This window comes from Terrapene carolina, unplaced genomic scaffold (assembly GCF_002925995.2).
Source record: "Terrapene carolina triunguis isolate 2854851 unplaced genomic scaffold, T_m_triunguis-2.0 Scaffold66, whole genome shotgun sequence".
In the NCBI taxonomy this organism is placed as follows: Eukaryota; Metazoa; Chordata; order Testudines; family Emydidae; genus Terrapene; species Terrapene triunguis.
In genome coordinates, this window is record NW_020664417.1 from 52,620,471 (window position 1) to 52,640,606 (window position 20,136).

Consider the following 20,136-nt stretch of genomic DNA (forward strand, 5'->3'; position numbering starts at 1 on the left):
ATGACAAACTATAAAAGAATATGTCTACGTTTAAGTAGAACTGTTACAAAAGTAATTAATCTTACACTAGATACATTGGTAGAAAGTTTCTCCACCCTCTTGCTAGACTGAAAAGATTGCTAGGCTTTAAAAAAATGTAGTCAAAGTTTACACATATATGAATCTTAACAGAAATTCTCTTGGATCTTTTTAATTCATATATGTGAATAACCTCTTTCCTCTAAAACAAAGATCTGTTATCCACAGTTCACAATTATGTGTCATAAGTTCAGAACATAATTACTATGGGTAACATTGTTTCCTCCCAAAGTGGATCACAAGGGAATAGTAAAAAAAATAATGGAAAAAAATATAGGGTTATTTTAAGAGGCAGGGAGGAGGGGGAATTATTATTTTTTTTTTTTTTTAAACTCGTGACCAACGAGGTAGGTTAACATTTCAAGATTCAGGACTCCTTCTGCTTCAAGCTGTTTTTCTGAAAATTTAGGGAACCATTTGTGCTCCATGTTCAATCATCTGGTATGGCAAATTTAGGCATATTAACAAATAGAATATATCATCTGAGAAAGTGCATCAAAGATTTAGCTCACTATATTAAAACAGGCAAAGCAGAATTAATTGCATTCTTTCATTTCAATTGTAAAATGATGGGAGATTAAAGGCTATATGTCTATACCAAACATTAAAATACAGTACATCTTACATACAAATCCATCTACCTTTCACCTGTTTTTCCTTATTATTTGCTACTAAATTGGAATGTTATTTTGGGTATAGATTCCCTTTCATACACATGCGTGAACTCCTTTTCCCAAAGGGGATACATGCACCCATCAAAAGGAAAACTAAATACAATTTCCAACCTCAGATGCATGTACAGCTCCCTTTGAAACCCATGTATGTACATCCCCATGGGCAGAATTAGTGTTTAAGTTAGCTTCCTCAATATCCCTCATAAGTATTTATTAAAATACAAATCTCTTAGTAGCACAAGTAACTAAAACACTGCCCAAATAGTTTTCTTTAGATAAAATGTGTGTTTGTTTTTCCAAATCTGCTTCAGCGTTAAAATCCCACTAAGTGAAGTTTTTAAACAATAAATGTGTTGTCAGGTCTCAAACAGTGATCTGCATTCACAGTGACATATATAGTGCCATGCCTCATTCTTCAAGTTATCTCACTCATTCAACTCCCTCTGAATTTACTACATACAAGTGTGTCACAGAGGGCTTTTGCAGTGTATCTAATACATTTTTTATGATCCTATATTTGTCCTCTGACTTCAGCCATGTCTGCCAAATGTAGCATCTTTCCAGTTCAGGCACAAAACAGTCTTTTACAAAGTTGGCTCTGGATGATTTGCCATAAATGTTTATTACAACACAAACAAAAAACTAAAGCAAAGGTATGTGTCTTTTGGAAGCTTACCAAACTTTTTTCCTTCTTTGGTTGTGCCCGTCATCTTAATCTTGGCAACCTCAAAGAAATCTTTTATTTCTCTTTCATATAGCCGTGATAAATAATCCATGTAATTCTTAAGTGAAAAACAAAAAGAGTTTAGCATACGTACCGTAATCTGAACAAATGAAATAACCCAGAATTATAAATGGCAACCTGCAAATAAAATGAACAAGCTAATGCTCTTGGTGCCTTGCATCTAAAGATTTGGACTATATAAAACCTTAGAGGTCTATGCTACCAGCAGAGGCTTCAAAGCAACAAATCCACTGGGGTATGTTGCAACCTCCCCACCACAGGGGGATATAAATGGCCAGCACAGCCCACTGTTATTGGGGGTGACCAGAGTGGCAGGGGGACATGATAATTCAACTCATCCCCTTTACAACCTCTGCTACTGGGCTCTTACTGAGCCTCTAGCAGCAAATAAAAAGATGTACTCCCCAGGCAAAACCCCTGAAAGTTTGCCTTCCCACAGGATGAATCCCTGCTGAGAAATAGAAGGCAAAGATAGCTCAAGATGTTATAAATTCCACTTCCCTGCCACCAGATGCAGTGATACCAGTCCTTTATTTGTTGTATGTATCTTCTTTACTGTAAACTATAGAAGAAGCTTGCTTTAATTTTGCCTTGCATTGTTGCTAAGAAAGTTTAAATTTCAAAATGCAAAAAACTTCTCACAACTAAAGTATAAATTATTTGACAGTCCAATTGCTTGATTTATAACTTGAATTCGCTATGTAAAACAATCTCTTATTCAGCACCACAAATGGAAGTGCGTTCTGGAGGTATTTGTTTTCATATATCCTCAAATATTAATCACTTGGCATAACGAGTCCATAAATCCCTCCATAAATTGCTTATCTATTCCTAACTATCAGTACAAAAACATAACCAGAACATATTGGAAGAATAAGTGCACATGCCCTTTCCCTATTAAACCATATGTGCATGTGTACATAGGCGCATGTGACAAGGAGGACATGCAAATACCTATCTTTAGGGTTGTATGTGTGCGCACACACAAGCACATATTACACACATATCCTATTACCCTCTATTTTGCCTTGAAATAGTAGTAGTAGGAACTCAGCCCTTTCCCAAAATTGCTAAACTATTATCACCACTTTTACATACAACAGTAACTACTTCTACTTTCCACAATAGTGTTCAGTCCATTATTTTTACAATTATTTCTCTGCAAGTAAAACAAATTAGATCATTAAGCAAAATAAATAGTTTTTCAATAGCCACAAACCAGTGCTAGTAGGGAAATCTAGTTTCAGTTCTTGGAAGTTATTGCATTTTATTATTTCTATCAAAAAACATTACAAGCACAAAATAAGTCCTCTTGGCAGTCACAGGGTTACTTACTTTCATTATTGGGGGGGAAAACTAAATAATTCATTACCTTTTAAGTTACATCACTAATAATCATTGAGCTCACAGTTAGACAGAAAGTGTTATTGATTCATTTGCTCATTTGAATATTATATTAATTATTCAAAAGCACTACTTTAACTACAAAGCTGCAAAAGACAAAGAATTCCAGTAAAAGGACTGTTGTTTTCCGAATATATCCCTAACTTTAGCTTACAGCCCAATTCAAACAAATCGAAAGAACGAGGGAAAATTAAAACAGGATACCAAGGAAGGTTATAAAATATAGTTTGCGTACACTTGAAAGGTATGAAAATGTTCTAGAAATTTACCATTCAGTCTCAGACAGTACAGAGACTGTCTAATAGGCTACATACCTAATTTACATGAATGCTGACTAAAATGGGGACCAAATTACTTTCTTTGTAAAAGACGTCAATCTTCTACTGGGCATTTAACCCAACTTCTTCTTATATGACATGAAAGAAAACACAACTAGTTGAATGTTTCAGAATCATTTTTAGGAGTCTGCTTTAAAACTCTAATACTTAAGACTGACTGAATTTACAACGGATGACACTCATTAGCAACCTCTAAGTTCCTACCAGAAAGTTGCTAATAACCAAAAGTTGCCAATAGGCAAAAAACCCATGCCCAGGACAACAGCGCAGAGCAGCCCTGCAGCTAGGTACCCACCACCAACACAGAAGAAAACACAGGAGGCTTGGACAGTGGGAAGGGAAGCTGGGAGGGTGGGCTGTAGGAAGGGAAGCAGCGGGGCTGTAGCCTGAATGCTGGGGCTTTCTACAGGAAGCAGAGGCACGGGGTGCCTGCGGGGCTGCACAGCCCCTTTCCATGCACTGTCCAGACTGCTCCAGGAGCCCAGGATCAGTGTGACCAAGTGCTTCTCTTCCTGGCAGCAGCCACGCAAACCTGCCTGTATCTGGGGCTTTCCACAGGAAGTGGGGACCTGTGGGGCTGTACGGCAAAAACAAGTGGTCAGTAAATGGCATGACAGTTGCTAATAGCCAAATGCCATTAACATTGAAGTCAATCGGATTGGGTTGGTTCTTAGCAAAAAAGTTGCTCAGAACAGAAAATTGCCAATATCAGGATTGCTAATAATTGTCATCCATTGTTATCGGCCTTAAAAATAGTGTGCTTAATAAGAGCAAAAAACTCACTGTTAAGGGCCAAATGTTGCCTTCAGTTACACCTGCACAATTTCTGTACAATCTGTGGTTAATTTTTCACTTCATGGTATTTTTTGAAAAACCTGTACAAACAACTTACAAAAACAAATTTTTAAAAATAACTAAAATTGAGATTTTCTATTTTATTTAAAATAGCCTCTAAAAAGTTTTGCATAAAAAACAAACAGTGGATTAACAATGAGTTCAGTGGAACTAGGAACACCATTTATACCAGAGTTATTTTCCAGAATTTTTTTTTTAATTATGTATGCCATTAGGGCACACAATGGAAAAATGTGTATTTAAAGGTATCACATATTTATTAAGTGCCATAACTTTGTATGGTGCTTTACAGATATTAAAAAGATCACCTATCTCTGGAGGAGTTTACAGTGTATATCACAGTAAATGACGATAATACCAAGAAAAAAAGTAGGGAAAGAAGGATCAGGGATTAAAAGAGCTGAGCTGTGATTTTTTTAATCATAATTTAACATTCAAATTGAGAATAAGACACTCATCCAAAAATAATGGAACACATAGCACTAGAGAGAATTTATCCAATATCTGAGTCACATACCTTTGTTAACCCTTCATATTTTCCATAATCTGTACTTTTTAGCCACTCCATCAATTTAGCATATCGAAGCAAGTCTCTGTGAAAGGGATGGTGATTGGGTAATGTCAGCTCAATAGAGTGCTGGGCAAGCGTGGAACTTTGGTCATGACCCTTGATAAAAGAAAACATTAAAATAAGTGTAGAAGCAATGTGTGTAAACATACCACTACAAATGCTATCTGATTGGCCTAAAAATTATCACATTGTCAGATAAACAAAAGAAAACAGAAAAGTGAAACTGAAAATTACTTCTTTCACATGTCACTTATCTGCAGTTAATAGCTTGAATGACATCCTGCAGTGGCCTAGTGACTAGGACACTGGACTGTGGCTTGTATCATGGATTTGTCTTCTGCTGTCCCTGTGAATATCAGACCAAATTTGGCCAAATTATAAGCTTCTGAAAATTTGTAATTTGCACATACTCAGCAGAGACTTGATTGAATTTAGCATCTAAACTCACTGAAGATTCCCATCTGTACTGAGCAACTAAGCAAGCTCCAGCCCTGGGCTACAGGAAGTGACAAGACTTTCTCTGCAATTGCTGCTGCAGGCCAGACTGGGTCTGGACCAGAACTGAAAAGCAAAAAACTGTCCCTCTTGTGGTCTCAATGCTCCTCCTGCTGAAGTCCAGGCAGCATAGAGGAAGCTATCTGATTTGAAAGCAGAGGGGTAAGAGTCAGATTGGGGGTGTGGGATGATTAGATTGAGACAAGGAGCGGGGGCAGGGGAAAGAGGCTGGCAGGGAGAGGAGACTGAACTGATTAGACAGGCAGTGGAGGAGGGATTCAATATGAAAAAGAGCTACATGGGAAGACAGGAACTATTTGAGCAAGGAGACTGGGACTGAGAACTAGTGAGGTGGGGAAGGAATGAGGTATGGGAACTGGGGAAACAGACTTGATGAAAAGCCAAGGTGCGAGCAGAGAACTGGACTGGCAAGGCAAAGAGGAGTGGGGGGGTGAGGCAAACACTGAAATTGGATGAAGAGTCTAGTGATGGAAACAGGGACTGGGAGCCAGTGAGGGCATGGAATGCGGGAGGAGGAGGACGACCAGAGGCAGAGAATGTGGAGGCAGATTAGATCAGGAGCCAGGAAGGGGAGCTGGGATTGACTGGACAAGGAGCTATGGGGATGGAGGAACTGGGACTAGGATGAGAAGCCTGAGTTAGAGAGACTGGGACTGGCTAGGTGAGGATAAAGGGACTGGGACAAGAAACCAGGGGTGGGGAAGACGGCACAGGGACACTTTGGAAAGGATGGGGCAGAAGACATGCAAGCCTGGGGAGAGGTACAGGAAGAAGAGTTTGTGCCCACTAGACCACACTCCCCTCCAGAGCCAGGAATGGAACTCAAGATTCTAGTCTCACTATTCCTCTGCTGTCAGCAAATATCTATGAAAAACAATGTCTAAATGTCTCATCCCCATCTAGCGTTGGTCCATATAACAATAGTAGGTTGTCATCCTCTATCAGTTAGTTACTCTGTTAGCTCAAAAGGCAGAGGTCTATGCGGAAGATCTAAAGGTTCCAATACAGTTGAGGATTTAGGTGGATGTCAATATTATGCCACATGACAATTTTTTTTTGTTCAGTTTAGTTCTTTTAAATCCTGGGAAATTACACCCAAAGCTACATTAAAACACACACTAAGGATGCAAAGTCAAGCATGCAAAGTTAGGAAATGCAAGAATTAAGGTTGCCTGTGCAACCTTAATTCAGCCTCCTTGTGCACATGAATAATGATACAGTCTGTAATCACATGATCACATACATTTTTCCATAGGACTCCTGCCTCATTCAGTTCACAAGATAGATGGTGCTCAATTAACAAGGAGCTAGTCAGTATTTTTTTCCTCATTGTTCTATGTGTGACCCTAGTCTTTATTTACTGCACAGTACTCAAACACTGCTCTAAAGACAGAATTATTAGTTTCCTCACAGGCTTTTCTACAGCACTCATCACTATACATTACATTATTTTCACAACACTCCTGTGAAATGAGGGGATATTATCTCCATTTTACAAATGGGAAACTGAGGCACAGAAAAATTAATGTCAAAGTCTCCACTAATTTTAGGTGCCCAATTTGACACACCTGGGACCTGATTTTTCAGAATATATGGCATTATATAGCAGCTAATATGGTCAAAGCACAGTTCCCATTGACTTCAGTTGCAGCTGTGAGTGCTCAGCACTTTTGCAAACCGACCCCCCGAGTCTCAAGTCAAGCACTCAGAGAAAATGAGGAACACAGTAACCACCTGTGAAAAGTCTAGTTTAAGTGACTGTCCAGGATCACACAGGAAACTTGGGGCAGGGGCAGGGACAGAATTCAGTTTCCAAGAGCAGCATTCAACTACCTTAATCATTCTCTCTCTTCCCTCAATCCACTGCTTCATTCACTACACACCTTTTAACTTCTGGAACAAATGAAACAGACAACTGCCTCCTTTACTACAAAACCCTGATTCATCCCTGGAGCATGGTCCATCTCATACACTGAATGACTGAGGGCCTGTGGGAAAAAATAGTATGCAATCATGTAATTAAAACTGTATCTTAATGCACATGAACAAGGGGGCTGAATTAAGGTGGTACAGGTAACCTTAATTCTGGCATTTCCTAATTTTTGAGTGCATGTCTTTGCAACCTTAATAATGTTCTTTAAAAATAAGGGGTTTTGTGTGTTTAATACAGTGGTCACCAACTGGTCGATTGTGATCGACTGGACCGATCCTGGAGACTCTCCCAGTTGATTACGATCTCCGGCTGCTAAAAGTACGGTGGCACAGCAGGGCTACCACTAAGGCAAGCTTCCTGCCTGCGCCAGCCCCACACCGCTCCAGTTAGTCGCCAGCATGCCCCTGCAGTCCCGGGGGAGGGGCAGGGGTCTCCCTCTACACACTGCTCCTGCCTGCAAGCACCGCCCCCTCAGCTCCCATTGGCTGAGAATGGAGAACTGTGACCAATGGGAGCTGCGGGGACGGTGCCTGCAGAGAGGGGCAGGGGCATGTTGGCCCCTTCTGGGAGCCCCTGAGCCCCCTGCCAGAGCCAGCACCCCATGTCCCCTACTGCACCCCAACCCTGACCCCCCCATCCCAGAGCCAGCAACCCATACCCTCTCCTGCACCCCAACACTCTGCCCCAGCCCGGAGCCCCCTCCTGCACCCAAACTCTCCCCCAGAGCTTGCATCCTTCACCTCCTCCTGCACCCCAACCCTCTACGGAGCCCCCTCCCACACTCCGAACCCCTCAGCCCCAGCCCAGAGCCCACACCCCCTCCCAAACCCCAAGCCCCTGCCCGGTGAAAGTAAGTGAGGTAGGGGAGAGTGACGGGGGGGGGGAAATGGAGTGAGTGGGGTGGGGCTTCAGGGAAGGGGCAGGATAGATCCTGGGTTACACTTAAATTAAAAAAGTGATCTTGTGCGTAAAAAGATTGGAGACCACTGGTTTAATACAAGTTGAGATGAAAAATGCACTCTGGAGTCATAGTAGACTGTATGATTATTAGCTCAATTCAAGGTTATATTTCACAGATTTCATTGTTCAATTTTTTTTAAGTCACTATATGCTATGTTGCACTATGCAGGAGGAAAATTTTCCTCTGGTTCACAACTAATCTATGGGCCAGATCTTGGCCCTCAGATCTGTAGCTTTTGTGCTTTTCTGGCAGTGCAAAGGGCACAAAACTGCCCTGGTTAGGCAGCCAGTGATTCCTGTGACATAACGGAATTTTCAAGTAGTGTAAAGTCAGCTTAAACCACTGTCAGCCACTCTCTCCAAATATGGGGGCATTCTAGAGCAGGTCAGAGGTGGAATGGGGGTGACCATTTGGCAGGGTGGTCCTAAGAAGATGATTTTAGTTTGTGTAGTTTAGAGCAGCCATTAGGCTGCTTTAAGTTACATGGGATGCCAGTTTGGCACCTAGAACACAGAAACGAAAAAGATGACTTAGGGCCATCTTCCACCATAGCCACTTCCCACTGTACCAAGTACAGTTCAGACACTAAGAAATTAGGCCCAATGTATGTAAAAGAAGTGTGTAGAACTCAAAATCTTTGTAGTTTTCAACTGTGATATAGTCATGGACACCTAATTTAAATTAAGAGACTTAAACCTGGACATTAAATATAAACATTAATTGAAAAATAACCTTAACTAAACACTGCAATCCAAACAATTCAGTGTATTTAAAATGCTTTAGACAAACTAGTCAAACTATGATTTTTTATTATTATTACAGCCTCCTTTTTCAGAATTAGAATGATAAAGAAAATGACATCCAATTTGGGATACAGCATGAGGTAGCAGATTACATTAAAATGATTCCTAGCCTGAGATGACTTTTCTTATTTGTCCCAGCAAAGAGTAAGTTCACACACACAGATGAATTATTTTTTTCTCTAAAACCCAACTGAAACCTTGAAATTTGACTTTACCAAATGCAAACTAGTGACCTTGAGAGTTGCAGGAGGCAGGCCACACCTTGGTATAAGCTCAGATGGGCACAGGCCACACTTGAGTCACCCCTGCCGAATGAGGAGAAAGTGTGATCTTTGTGGTCATAGTATGCATGTATTGTTTGTCTTTATTGCTGCATATTTATTTAAAACAAAACAATTAAAAAAACAGGGATCAGCTAGGCTTAAACAAACAAGAGTAAGTAATATATTATATCAACAGCAGCAATTATCTTCCTATTTGTTAGGGAGTTAACACTGTTAAAAGGTTGTATATTAGTTCAGTAACAGCAAAATATTCTTAATTGCTCTTTGATGCCACCCACCCTTTTTAAGATAGGCTTTTCATAGAAATTCAATATAGAAAACCTCTTAGTCATCTATTTCATCCTCCTACTATACAGCCTTGTTTCCTACAATATATATATCAGTTGTTTTGTTCCAGACTCAACTATTGGGGCTTCCATCACTTCTCTTGCAAGACTTCTGTACAATTTACTTGATGTTATTGTTAAGACATTCTCAGATATTCAGCCAAAATTTCCTTTGCTTATTTCATCCCATAATTCCAATTCATTCCCCTCTTGTACCACTTCAAAGAATTTCCCTCTCTGCTTGGTATGAGCATTCTTCACATAGTTACAGTTGATCACGTTCACCCTTTAGCCATGGTTAACTTTGTTCTACTTATTTTTCCTGCCAAGTCAATCCCTCCATCTTAATTTTTTCTGTTGCTCTACTCCAAATGACATCCAGTTTGTTTAAACTCTATTATCTAGGGGCCCAGAACCAAGAGGTGTTTTTTCTCCAAAAATGCCACATAAAAAGGAGTACCACCTCTGGTTCAGTGTACTGCCACTAGATACATTCATAGCACAAAATTACACTGTTTTTTTGTCTTCACGTTGCACTGCAAGCTTTTATCAAGTTTGCTGTCCACTGTCCCTTAGGACTGTTTCAAAAGAAGAAAGCCCAGCTGATTTATGTTTTCCTTACTAACAGAACCTGATAACATCCTAAAGTTACAGATAATTTATTAAATAAAATACAAGTTTAGAAAACATGATAAGATTAGAACACAGACAAGTAAATGTTTAACTATATCAACTGCTGAATGTTAGCAATAGTAACAGCAGACTTTTTGCAAATGCAATTAGCTCTAATCTGGAGTTGCATTTTTCTGTTTAAAATGTCAACAGATTTCTAGAATTTCTTGTTTGATTCTTTTAAAATAAAAATATACGTGAATGCACTGTTACATAAAACTGTTTTTAAAATGAAACAAGCTGCATTATAGTTCAAGGTTAAGATATCTAAGCTTGGATAAATCCATTGGAGTTTATTCTCCCTTTATCATGTCTAAATAAATTCAGCTGACAATTGGTTGTATGTATGAGCAGAAGACTGAACTGCTTCATGTTTTCACACTTGCCTTTTCTGGTTCAGGATTGCTTCTTAATGAAACAAGGAAAGTGCTTACATGAGAAATTCAAATAAATCACACAAGTAATTCTAAACAAAAAGTGCAACTCTCAACAAGATGTTAAAGACAACAGAAAATGTGCCAGTTAGAGACATTTTTCAAATACATTTAAATGGGCAACTTCTGCATTCAATTCATCCAACTGCCTAGTAAGACAGTATGCCATTTTATAAGCCAATACCTTTGACACAACAGACTTTCATACTGTCCAACATGCTAAATTTAAAGTATAATTTGTTGTTGTTGCTGCTGCTGCTACATTTGAAGATGAGAGTTTAAACAAGGGCATATTCCTTCCCAGTCCATCAGCTTTTCCTACTTGAACCTGTAGTGAAATTACTCAATTCTGCTGAATGAGACATCAGATTTTGAGTTTGCACCCTCACAATGTCTTCACTGAAGGATTAAACAAAAGAAGAAACTGGACTGGTGTCAGCACTTATCCAGGCACAAAGATTAGAAATCTTTGCAAAGGTAACACAGAAGATGACTGGCTGAGTAAGTTTACTGTTTTTTATATATCCTCCCTCTGAAGTTTCCTCCAGTATGAAACAACAGTATGGTTTAGCTAAGTGATATATCAGATGAATGCAACCAATATACACCTCTACCCCGATATAACGCTGTCCTCGGGAGCCAAAAAATCTTACTGCGTTATAGGTGAAACCACGTTATATCGAACTTGCTTTGATCCGCCGGAGTGCGCAGCCCCGCCCCCCCGGAGCGCTGCTTTACCACGTTATATCCGAATTCATGTTATATCGGGGCGCGTTATATCGGGGTAGAGGTGTATTACACTGTAGTAAGAACAGCTAACCCTCTCTAAACTTTTATAAAAAAGCATCATCAGAAGCATAAAATTATAAAAGTTCTCAATAAATCTGCACTTAAATGCACAACCATCCTCTTACTTCACTGTCCAGCAAATCCAACTTTCCAGCTTCACTAATGAGAACCATTTACATAGAGACAATGGTGTTCAAGTCCTACCTGTTCATTTAGGCACACTGACAGAAGAAGAAGTGGGATGCCACAGATTTGGGGGTTTTTTAAATGTAAGGGAGGGTAAAAAAAAATTTAGAAAGAGAAAAAGCTAACAATGACAATTCTAAGCAGATCCAGCAAGTTATTCTTTTACAGAGTAGAGAAATACTTGCCATTACAGGGAGGACCTGCACTGCCAAACGCAATGCCATGTGCACGTGAGATTATCCTGCATTACTCTATTTGGAAAAACTCTTCATTTTCTGCAATACCTAGAAGAACTATTAGTTAGCATCTCAGCCTGCTTTTTTGTTTGGTGCTGTTTGTATTGGTTATGCACAAACCTTTTCATTTTGTGGCAAATGTAATAAAAGTTTTCTTCATGCAACTTGTCACTTCACCGCCTTAGTTATGCTTCAGAGGCCATGTGAATGTTGTCTGTCCACTAACAGACACACAAAGCTTAAGTGCTGATACGAACATTGGAGGAGGAGCCCTTATACCCTGCAACCAGTAAAGGCAAGTTTCCGATTTATGAAGCCAAAGTTGCAACTGCTAGTTAGATTTAGCAAGCTTTTAAAAACAAAATAAAATTAGAGAAGCTTGAATCAAACCTGATGTACTCACAGAAACCGAAAGATAGTAGGACCTGTTATAGAGCTGAAGAAGGGTCTGAGCAAACTAATTGGAGATAAAATACAGGAATAATAAAAAAAGTGCTGAAAATTGAAAGGTACTAAAAAAAAAACAACACACAACCCCACACAGGAAACAATCTCAGCACAATATGAATTCTAAATCGTTTAAAACAAGGATCAAAACCACGTCAAGACAATTCTACTTGCTGCAAAGTCCATACAAAACCCCCCTGCAGAATTGCAAAAGCAAGAGGTTTTTTAGTCTCCTCTGCTTGGAACTAGCCCTATAAACACTTTAATCCAACACCTTCTACAAGTCCTCAATTCAAGCCTCCTCCACCCATATTGTAAGGTTTAAAAAAGTTACTTCACTTATAATTTTATAACAATTCAACTACAGAACTGGGAGTATGCCACTTGCTCCACTACAAGAAATATCTAGATCAAAGTCCTACTAAATTGTGTAGGACTCATCCCTACTACAAATACAATCGTATCAGGCAGCCTATTTACCTTATGTCCAAATCCATGTTTATATCATAATTCCAATTTGTTGCATAGACTGAAATTCAGCCATGTTTTGTAAGCAAGCTACATGAACTGGAACAGCGGCATAACCATAGATTTGCAAACAATCATAATACAGTTTCCTTGATGCAATTATATCTGTAGTGGAGATGGGCCCTTCTGTGGTAGGGAAGGGTCCACCTTTTAATATTCAGTCTGGCTCTCGCTGACTTTTGATCTTTGTTGTTTTAGCTATCGAACTTTAAGGCTAAAATAAATTACTATAGTTATATCACAAACCTGAACCTTAAGGTACATGTCAAACTTAATATAGATCATTTTGTGCAAAGACGTATAGACGGTTATTTCCGTGGCATCTAGTTAGAAACCATTAGAAATCTCTCTACTTGAATTGAGTATTATACACACTTATTAGACTATTGTAAATAAATGTGTCAAAGTCAGGTAAATTATTATGTGGATCAGAAAATGTGCTTGGATTTCAGTTAATCACATCAAACTTTATGATGGTTTGTTTTCAAAGCTTTCAAAAAGGCCATCTAGCTGCAAACATCTGGATTAAAGAAGCGAAGTACCATAAATTACCTGCTGAACGAACACATTGTTCAGATGACTGGCAAGTCTTCGTGCAAATTGTTCACGTAGGTCACTGAACCGCTGCTGTTGCTGTTTGACTGCATAAAGCATATCATGTCCTAAAAAATCACAACAGAAAATATTTTAAGACTTGTATGTTTTTTTGTTAGGAGTGGAAGAAGCTACAGGGCAAGATTCCCTATGTGTGGAAAAACGATCTAAAAAACTGAAAGGAGAGGTACTACTGTAACAATGAGAATGTTACATTTTCCCTTATTTTATTTAATAAAAGCTTTACCTGGTCGAAGACCTACATTCATACACTGCAAAAGGGCATCAGCTGCATTAGTGCAGGCTTCAATGCCTCGAGAAGATGCCAGATCCCCCTCCTGGAGGGCCTTTATGTGACCTTTTGCCAAATCCATATGATTCTAAAAGATAACATACAAGTACAGTATATAAGCAAAGCACTGGCTCAAAGTTTAGTTTCATGCTATTCTATTGGAAGAAGACTGATATTATAAGACACTTCTAAAAATAGTTACTTCCCGATACAAAAGGTCTCAGATTTCAGGCCACAATTAACATGCTTACAACTAGGAATTCTATCTCCGAGAGCAGCTTCACATTATTTGTGTTGCTGAGATGAATTAGGTGGTTGCTTTCTGAGATCTGATCCATTTGCTCTTTTACACTCTGTAGCATTTCCTCATAACTGCTCAGCTTCAGCTCAATTTGATCCACTTCCTTCAGAGCTTCATCCAGCAGCGTCATCAGGATGTTCACTTGTTTCTCAGAGGCCATGATTGACTGGATGTTTGCCTGCAGAGCAAATAGTTAGTTAATCACTTTATAGCCTGATTGTGAATAAAAATTTTATACATTTTTTTAAATGGCACCCTCATGACTATCAAATACTATACCTGCCAAAATGTTAGGTTGTTCTGGCTTTCTCCAATTTCAATTATGTTAAAGTATTAAGATTTTAAGTGGGTTTTAGCCCACGAAAGCTTATGCCCAAATAAATTAGTTAGTCTCTAAGGTGCCACAAGTACTTGTTCTTTTTGCTGATTCAGACTAACACGGCTACCACTCTGAAACCTGTGACCACAGAGTAGGTGCCTTAGGCCATGGCAGAGTGTGGAATCCTCTTCTTATAAAAAAATCAGTAAGAATAAAGTTTTGCTCTAGTTTTCACAGTATTCTAATATTAGTCAGCATAGATTCATAGATTCTAGGACTGGAAGGGACCTCGAGAGGTCATCGAGTCCAGTCCCCTGCCAGCATGGCAGGACCAAATACTGTCTAGACCATCCCGGATAGACATTTATCTAACCTACTCTTAAATATCTCCAGAGATGGAGATTCCACAACCTCCCTAGGCAATTTATTCCAGTGTTTAACCACCCTGACAGTTAGGAACTTTTTCCTAATGTCCAACCTAGACCTCCCTTGCTGCAGTTTAAGCCCATTGCTTCTTGTTCTATCCTTAGAGGCGAAGGTGAACAAGTTTTCTCCCTCCTCCTTATGACACCCTTTTAGATACCTGAAAACTGCTATCATGTCCCCTCTCAGTCTTCTCTTTTCCAAACTAAACAAACCCAATTCTTTCAGCCTTCCTTCATAGGTCATGTTCTCAAGATCTTTAATCATTCTTGTTGCTCTTCTCTGGACCCTTTCCAATTTCTCCACATCTTTCTTGAAATGCGGTGCCCAGAACTGGACACAATACTCCAGCTGAGGCCTAACCAGAGCAGAGTAGAGCGGAAGAATGACTTCTCGTGTCTTGCTCACAACACACCTGTTAATACATCCCAGAATCATGTTTGCTTTTTTTGCAACAGCATCACACTGTTGACTCATATTTAGCTTGTGGTCCACTATAACCCCTAGAGCCCTTTCTGCTGTACTCCTTCCTAGACAGTCTCTTCCCATTCTGTATGCGTGAAACTGATTTTTTTTTTCCTAAGTGGAGCACTTTGCATTTGTCTTTGTTAAACTTCATCCTGTTTAACTCAGACCATTTCTCCAATTTGTCCAGATCATTTTGAATTATGACCCTGTCCTCCAAAGCAGTTGCAATCCCTCCCAGTTTGGTATCATCCGCAAACTTAATAAGCATACTTTCTATGCCAATATCTAAGCATGCAAAGGCTGTAGTCACAGAATAATTTTAACACTTTGGTCCCTGTGATGAATATTTTATGATTTTGCCCTACGGAAAGCTGGAGTTAGGGAAACTGTTTAATTGGCAATTCAACCGTGTTTCTACATAAATCAACCCCATCCAGGAAAAAACAACTTTCAAGCTTAAGGCAAAAATACAGTTTAACTAGTTAAAAGCTGTCTGTTCTGCAAAAATATTAGAATCACTGAGTCAGCCCCACTTTCATTAAGTTCACTATGTGACAAAGCACTGGCAGTTTGTTGTTGTTTTTTAAATAAGTTACTGTCAAAGATCAGTCAGTCCAATTCTGCAATACTGTGGCATTAATCCAAATCTCCTAGTTGACACTGCTTGTCACCCTATCCTAAGGTGAGCGGAATATTCTTTTAAAAGTTAACACCTCTGTTGTTGTCTCAATTTATTTTATAGTGTTCTCATTTTACAGAGTAAACTCTTATCACAATTTGCTTATCTTTTTATTAGTCTATTTACATATTTCATAGTTGGTTTACTAAACATATATTTATGGATCTCACTTTTCCTTCATTTGTTTTTTGGGAGATGAAAATGTCTTCTAGAATGCCTTCCTTTTCCTTCTCTATCCTTCACCTGAAGTCCATTCAGCTCATTTCAGAAGGCCTGGAAATGGCTTTAAAGTTCTTTAATATAGGTACTAGTGAACATGCAATTCTTCTGCACAAAGATAGCAATATATGTATCCAGTTAACTGTAATATGCATGATACTCTTTCTTTAGCCTCTACTTTAGAATGCACTGTACGCGTTCAGACAAATATAAAATGTAACAAATGCATAAAGCAGAAGTCTATATAATAAGATTTCAGGATTGTGTCTCTGTGTGTCACTCTGAAGCCAAGAATGTCTGTTGAATCAACATGATGAGATGGAAGCAGCTACAAGCATTGTTAAGAGCTCTTTTTGTTTAGAATATAAACAGGTTCAATTATCACTGGGATTCGTGGTCTGGTACCATACGATTTAAGTTCTCAGCCATTTTTGGCCTATTTAAAAAACAAAACAAAGAAACACCACATTTTTATGAATTACACCTGTGCAATAGCTCGAGCTTTTAGCTACTAGTTAAATTATACTGTCATATGTGCAAAAATGCACTGAGTTTCACAAGGTATGCTAATTCATTACATAATTAAAAAAAAAAAAAAGAAGAAATCCTTACCCCATCTAACACCTGCAGCTCTCTGGATAACTTTTCTGCAAAGGCTTCAGCATTAGAAATGGCATATTCACAGCCTTCCATCATTATTTCAATGTCCTGTTCCTCTCTTGCATTTAACTCTTGATACTCATCCACAGCTTCTTCATCTCCTCCTGCTACACTCTGATTTTCTCCACTTGGAACAGATTCTTATGAGGGGAAGGGGGGGAAGAAAGCCCACAATGAATTCATTTTTGTAATAAAAAAACCAGGAAAAAGTGCTACCATTTTAAAGGGAGATAGATAATTCAACCTCCTTTAAACAAAAATAATTAGATTAGACTAAAAGACAAGGCCACATCAAATAGAGGAAAGGAAACACACACAATACAATACAAAAACAATATAATATAAAAACAAACAAGCATGCATGCGGGCTAAGCCCTATATTTACTTCAAAATCTTTTGTAGGGTTTTAGGGATAAGAGCCAAAGTTAAACCTTCACACCAAAGAAAGTTTGGAGAATTTCAGTAACACATCACAAGGGATTCCCAATTCATTCCTACCCAATTCCACAAGCAAGTCAAGAAAGCCTCATGGTCACTGCTACTGAAGACTGCTCATACAGTTAGCAGATGCAGCCAGGATATTACCTATGTAGACTGCTAAGAGAAGCTCACCAACTACAGATGATATCTCCACCTTAATACTAAAACAAATTGGAGGTCACTTATGAGTTCAAGAAGCAAGGGGACTCACTCTGTTACGCACGATGAAAGGTTAGATAAAGGGTAGTACTTGGCAAGGTAGTTAATGTCAAGGGATTGTTTCTTTGGCAGGGCCACATCCTACTTTCACAATCCTGAATAATAGGTCTCAAACCTCCCATACTGGCCTTTACCAGCCATTAAGTGCCAAGGTTCAGTTCACAGGTAAATGTAAACAATTTCCCCCAACACATCTGAGCTCACTAAGTAAAATCCAGTGGAGCCCACCAAGAGAGCTGCCCTCCCACCACCCAAAATCAAGCCACTTATTTAGCATTTAGGAGCCCAACCTTAGGCACTCATTTTTGTAAATCTTTCCCTCTGCCTCTAAAATATGCTAAGAGTAATTCATAGAAGAAAAAATTGTTCTATAAATAGAAACTGAATTCACTGAGTAAAAGTGAAGTTGATGCTCAACAGAAATTTCCCACAGGAACAGGAAACAATGAAGGAAATGAGGATTACACCTCAAGACATTGATTAAAAAAATCCAGACAAATATTAGCTGAAATCTGCCACAGGTTTCAGTGTTCTTTTGCTGTCACAATAGTAAGCTTATGAAAACAGTTTGAAGAGAGTGATTAAAAAAGCATAAAAGACATTAATGTAGTCCCATACACCTTCTATCACACACCTGGAACTTGCTTTCTCTAGCAATTTGAAAAGATATTCAATGAATTATTTCAAGAGAACAAAACAACTTAATTACAAAAAAAATCATTACACAAAAGAATAAAGGAAAAGGTGTTACGCACCTTCTGCAACTTTAGGTAGTTCTGGAGAATAAAAAGGTGTGAAAAAAGCAGAGGAAAGGAAGCAAAGAATATTAGCTGGGCAGAGTATGAACATTGTGTGTGTGTTTGTTTTAAATGGCAACAAGGTTGAATGTTACAACATCACAAGGTTTTGAAAAATTCGAGTTCAACATTAAAAAAAGTAGGTTCCCAATGAGTTTTTCACCTGTAAATACCCCTTGAGTCTAATGACTTGAACTCAAGTGTATCTACACAAGTCATTTTAATTGTGTAATACTAGCATATGACTTCTGCCATTTCTGATTAAATCAATCTATGAAGTGTCATCATTTCACTGCAATTTATACTAGATTCTAGACATCTAAATGATTTAGCCTTTTACAGTTTTACTCATGTTATTATGATACAGAATAAGTTTACTCCTGTTAGTCTGATACATCAAAGACTGCTCAAAGACAATTGATTAGTCACTACATGCAATTAAATCCTACAAAGGCATTCCAAGATTTATATAAAAAAAAAAAAAGAGTGTCAGATTATCTTGGAATAATCCTAAACAAATGCAAAAAATGAAGTTTACACACATTTGTATAACATAGTAAGATTTATACAACTGCACAAAGGGAAGTTAAATGCCAGACTGAACAGAGTTCTCCTCTTCTTAGACTTACTATATAGACCCTTACACATTATCTTTATTGCATTAGGGAGTTAGTGAATATTTCAATATTCGCTAATTATTCTGTGTCTCCAGCAAACAGACTTTCATTTGTAGAAAATGTCTTGTTCTATTTGTTAGAATAGTGAACCTGCTTTCCCCCAAAACATAGCTTCAAATGAACAAGTATCTTTACCAACAGGGTAGTAAATTTGGATAGATATAGTTCCTAGTATTTAAGACCATTAATTGAATTAGTTAGTTTTCCAAAACCAGACCTTGCATTTACTTTTTATACAGTTTAGTGAATATCTTTAAAAAAAAAAAAAAAAAAAAACCACCATTATTGAATGTTACCTTCCAAAAGCTGGGCACTAACATTTACGAAGTCAATTTTCTTTCTAAGATATCTCTGGTTCAGTTTCCAGATACATGAAATGAAAGTGTTCTTTTCTGCTGTGCTGCTGGCAACCCATTTGTACACTTTGTCGAAATGCAAGTCAAATTCAGGATTTTCCTGCAAAAGACAAGAGAAAACTCATCAGGCTCATCAGTTACAACTCGTCCTCTGAATAGTGGAATGACAGTTTCTAGTTTTTAAAAAAAGTGGTCTGATGGTGGGACAGATGGAAGCTTTACCGCTGTCAACTATGTGTGGTGTGCTGAGATAGCAGGCATACAAGTGTACTTTGATCAAGGAGAGGCTCAGAGACTTCAGGTAAATATTCCAAAATAGACTGTATGGGGGGAAAGCATAATTCAAACCTTCAGGTAAAGAGATTACAGATTGGCATTAAGAATAAAACCATTTCCTTGAACTAGATCTGGTGACATTCTCATAAGATATGAAGACTCCTGTGACAGATCTTGGAGATTCATTTACTAGTACTATCTGCCCAAGGTGGTGCAATCAAAATGACCTAGGCCTTGTCTGTCTTATCTTTCTGACCACCAGAAGCAGCAATGGAACCAGCAGGAAAGCATACAGTTGATCTTTGCCCCAATACAATCGGAACACATCCGTTTCTGCATCTTGAGCAGAACTATGGAACTATTTTCTGCATTTTAGAGATTTGTAGTTGCACCCATCACTGTAGGATTTGAGCACTGGTGGATAGAGAACCAATCAGCTGCATTTATAAAAAAAATTGCAAACTGGGGTTTTACTTTTCCATGTAATAAGTCACTTACAAAAAGTAAACAATTTCAATTTTATTATTACATTTATCTTGTTGCACCCACCAATGAGAACACTGCCTTAGAATCATAGAATATCAGGGTTGGAAGGG

General features: G+C 38.5%; 1 protein-coding gene across 4 annotated transcripts in view; it reads right to left on the minus strand.

Moving 5' to 3' along the window:
- Positions 1–20,136, minus strand: part of EXOC1 (exocyst complex component 1) — a 63,252-nt gene that overhangs the window by 26,875 nt on the left and 16,241 nt on the right. For 3 of the 4 annotated variants that reach the window (XM_024193178.3, XM_029910623.1, XM_029910622.1), the window contains exons 4-11: positions 19,205–19,364; positions 16,688–16,875; positions 13,918–14,145; positions 13,622–13,754; positions 13,333–13,442; positions 12,209–12,262; positions 4,612–4,761; positions 1,429–1,534 (exon numbers count right to left, since the gene is read on the minus strand). In XM_024193178.3, coding sequence (XP_024048946.1) covers positions 1,429–1,534; positions 4,612–4,761; positions 12,209–12,262; positions 13,333–13,442; positions 13,622–13,754; positions 13,918–14,145; positions 16,688–16,875; positions 19,205–19,364 — 1,129 coding nt within the window. The remainder of the gene's footprint in view (positions 1–1,428; positions 1,535–4,611; positions 4,762–12,208; positions 12,263–13,332; positions 13,443–13,621; positions 13,755–13,917; positions 14,146–16,687; positions 16,876–19,204; positions 19,365–20,136) is intronic. The other variant, XM_024193196.3, reaches the window with a different exon arrangement.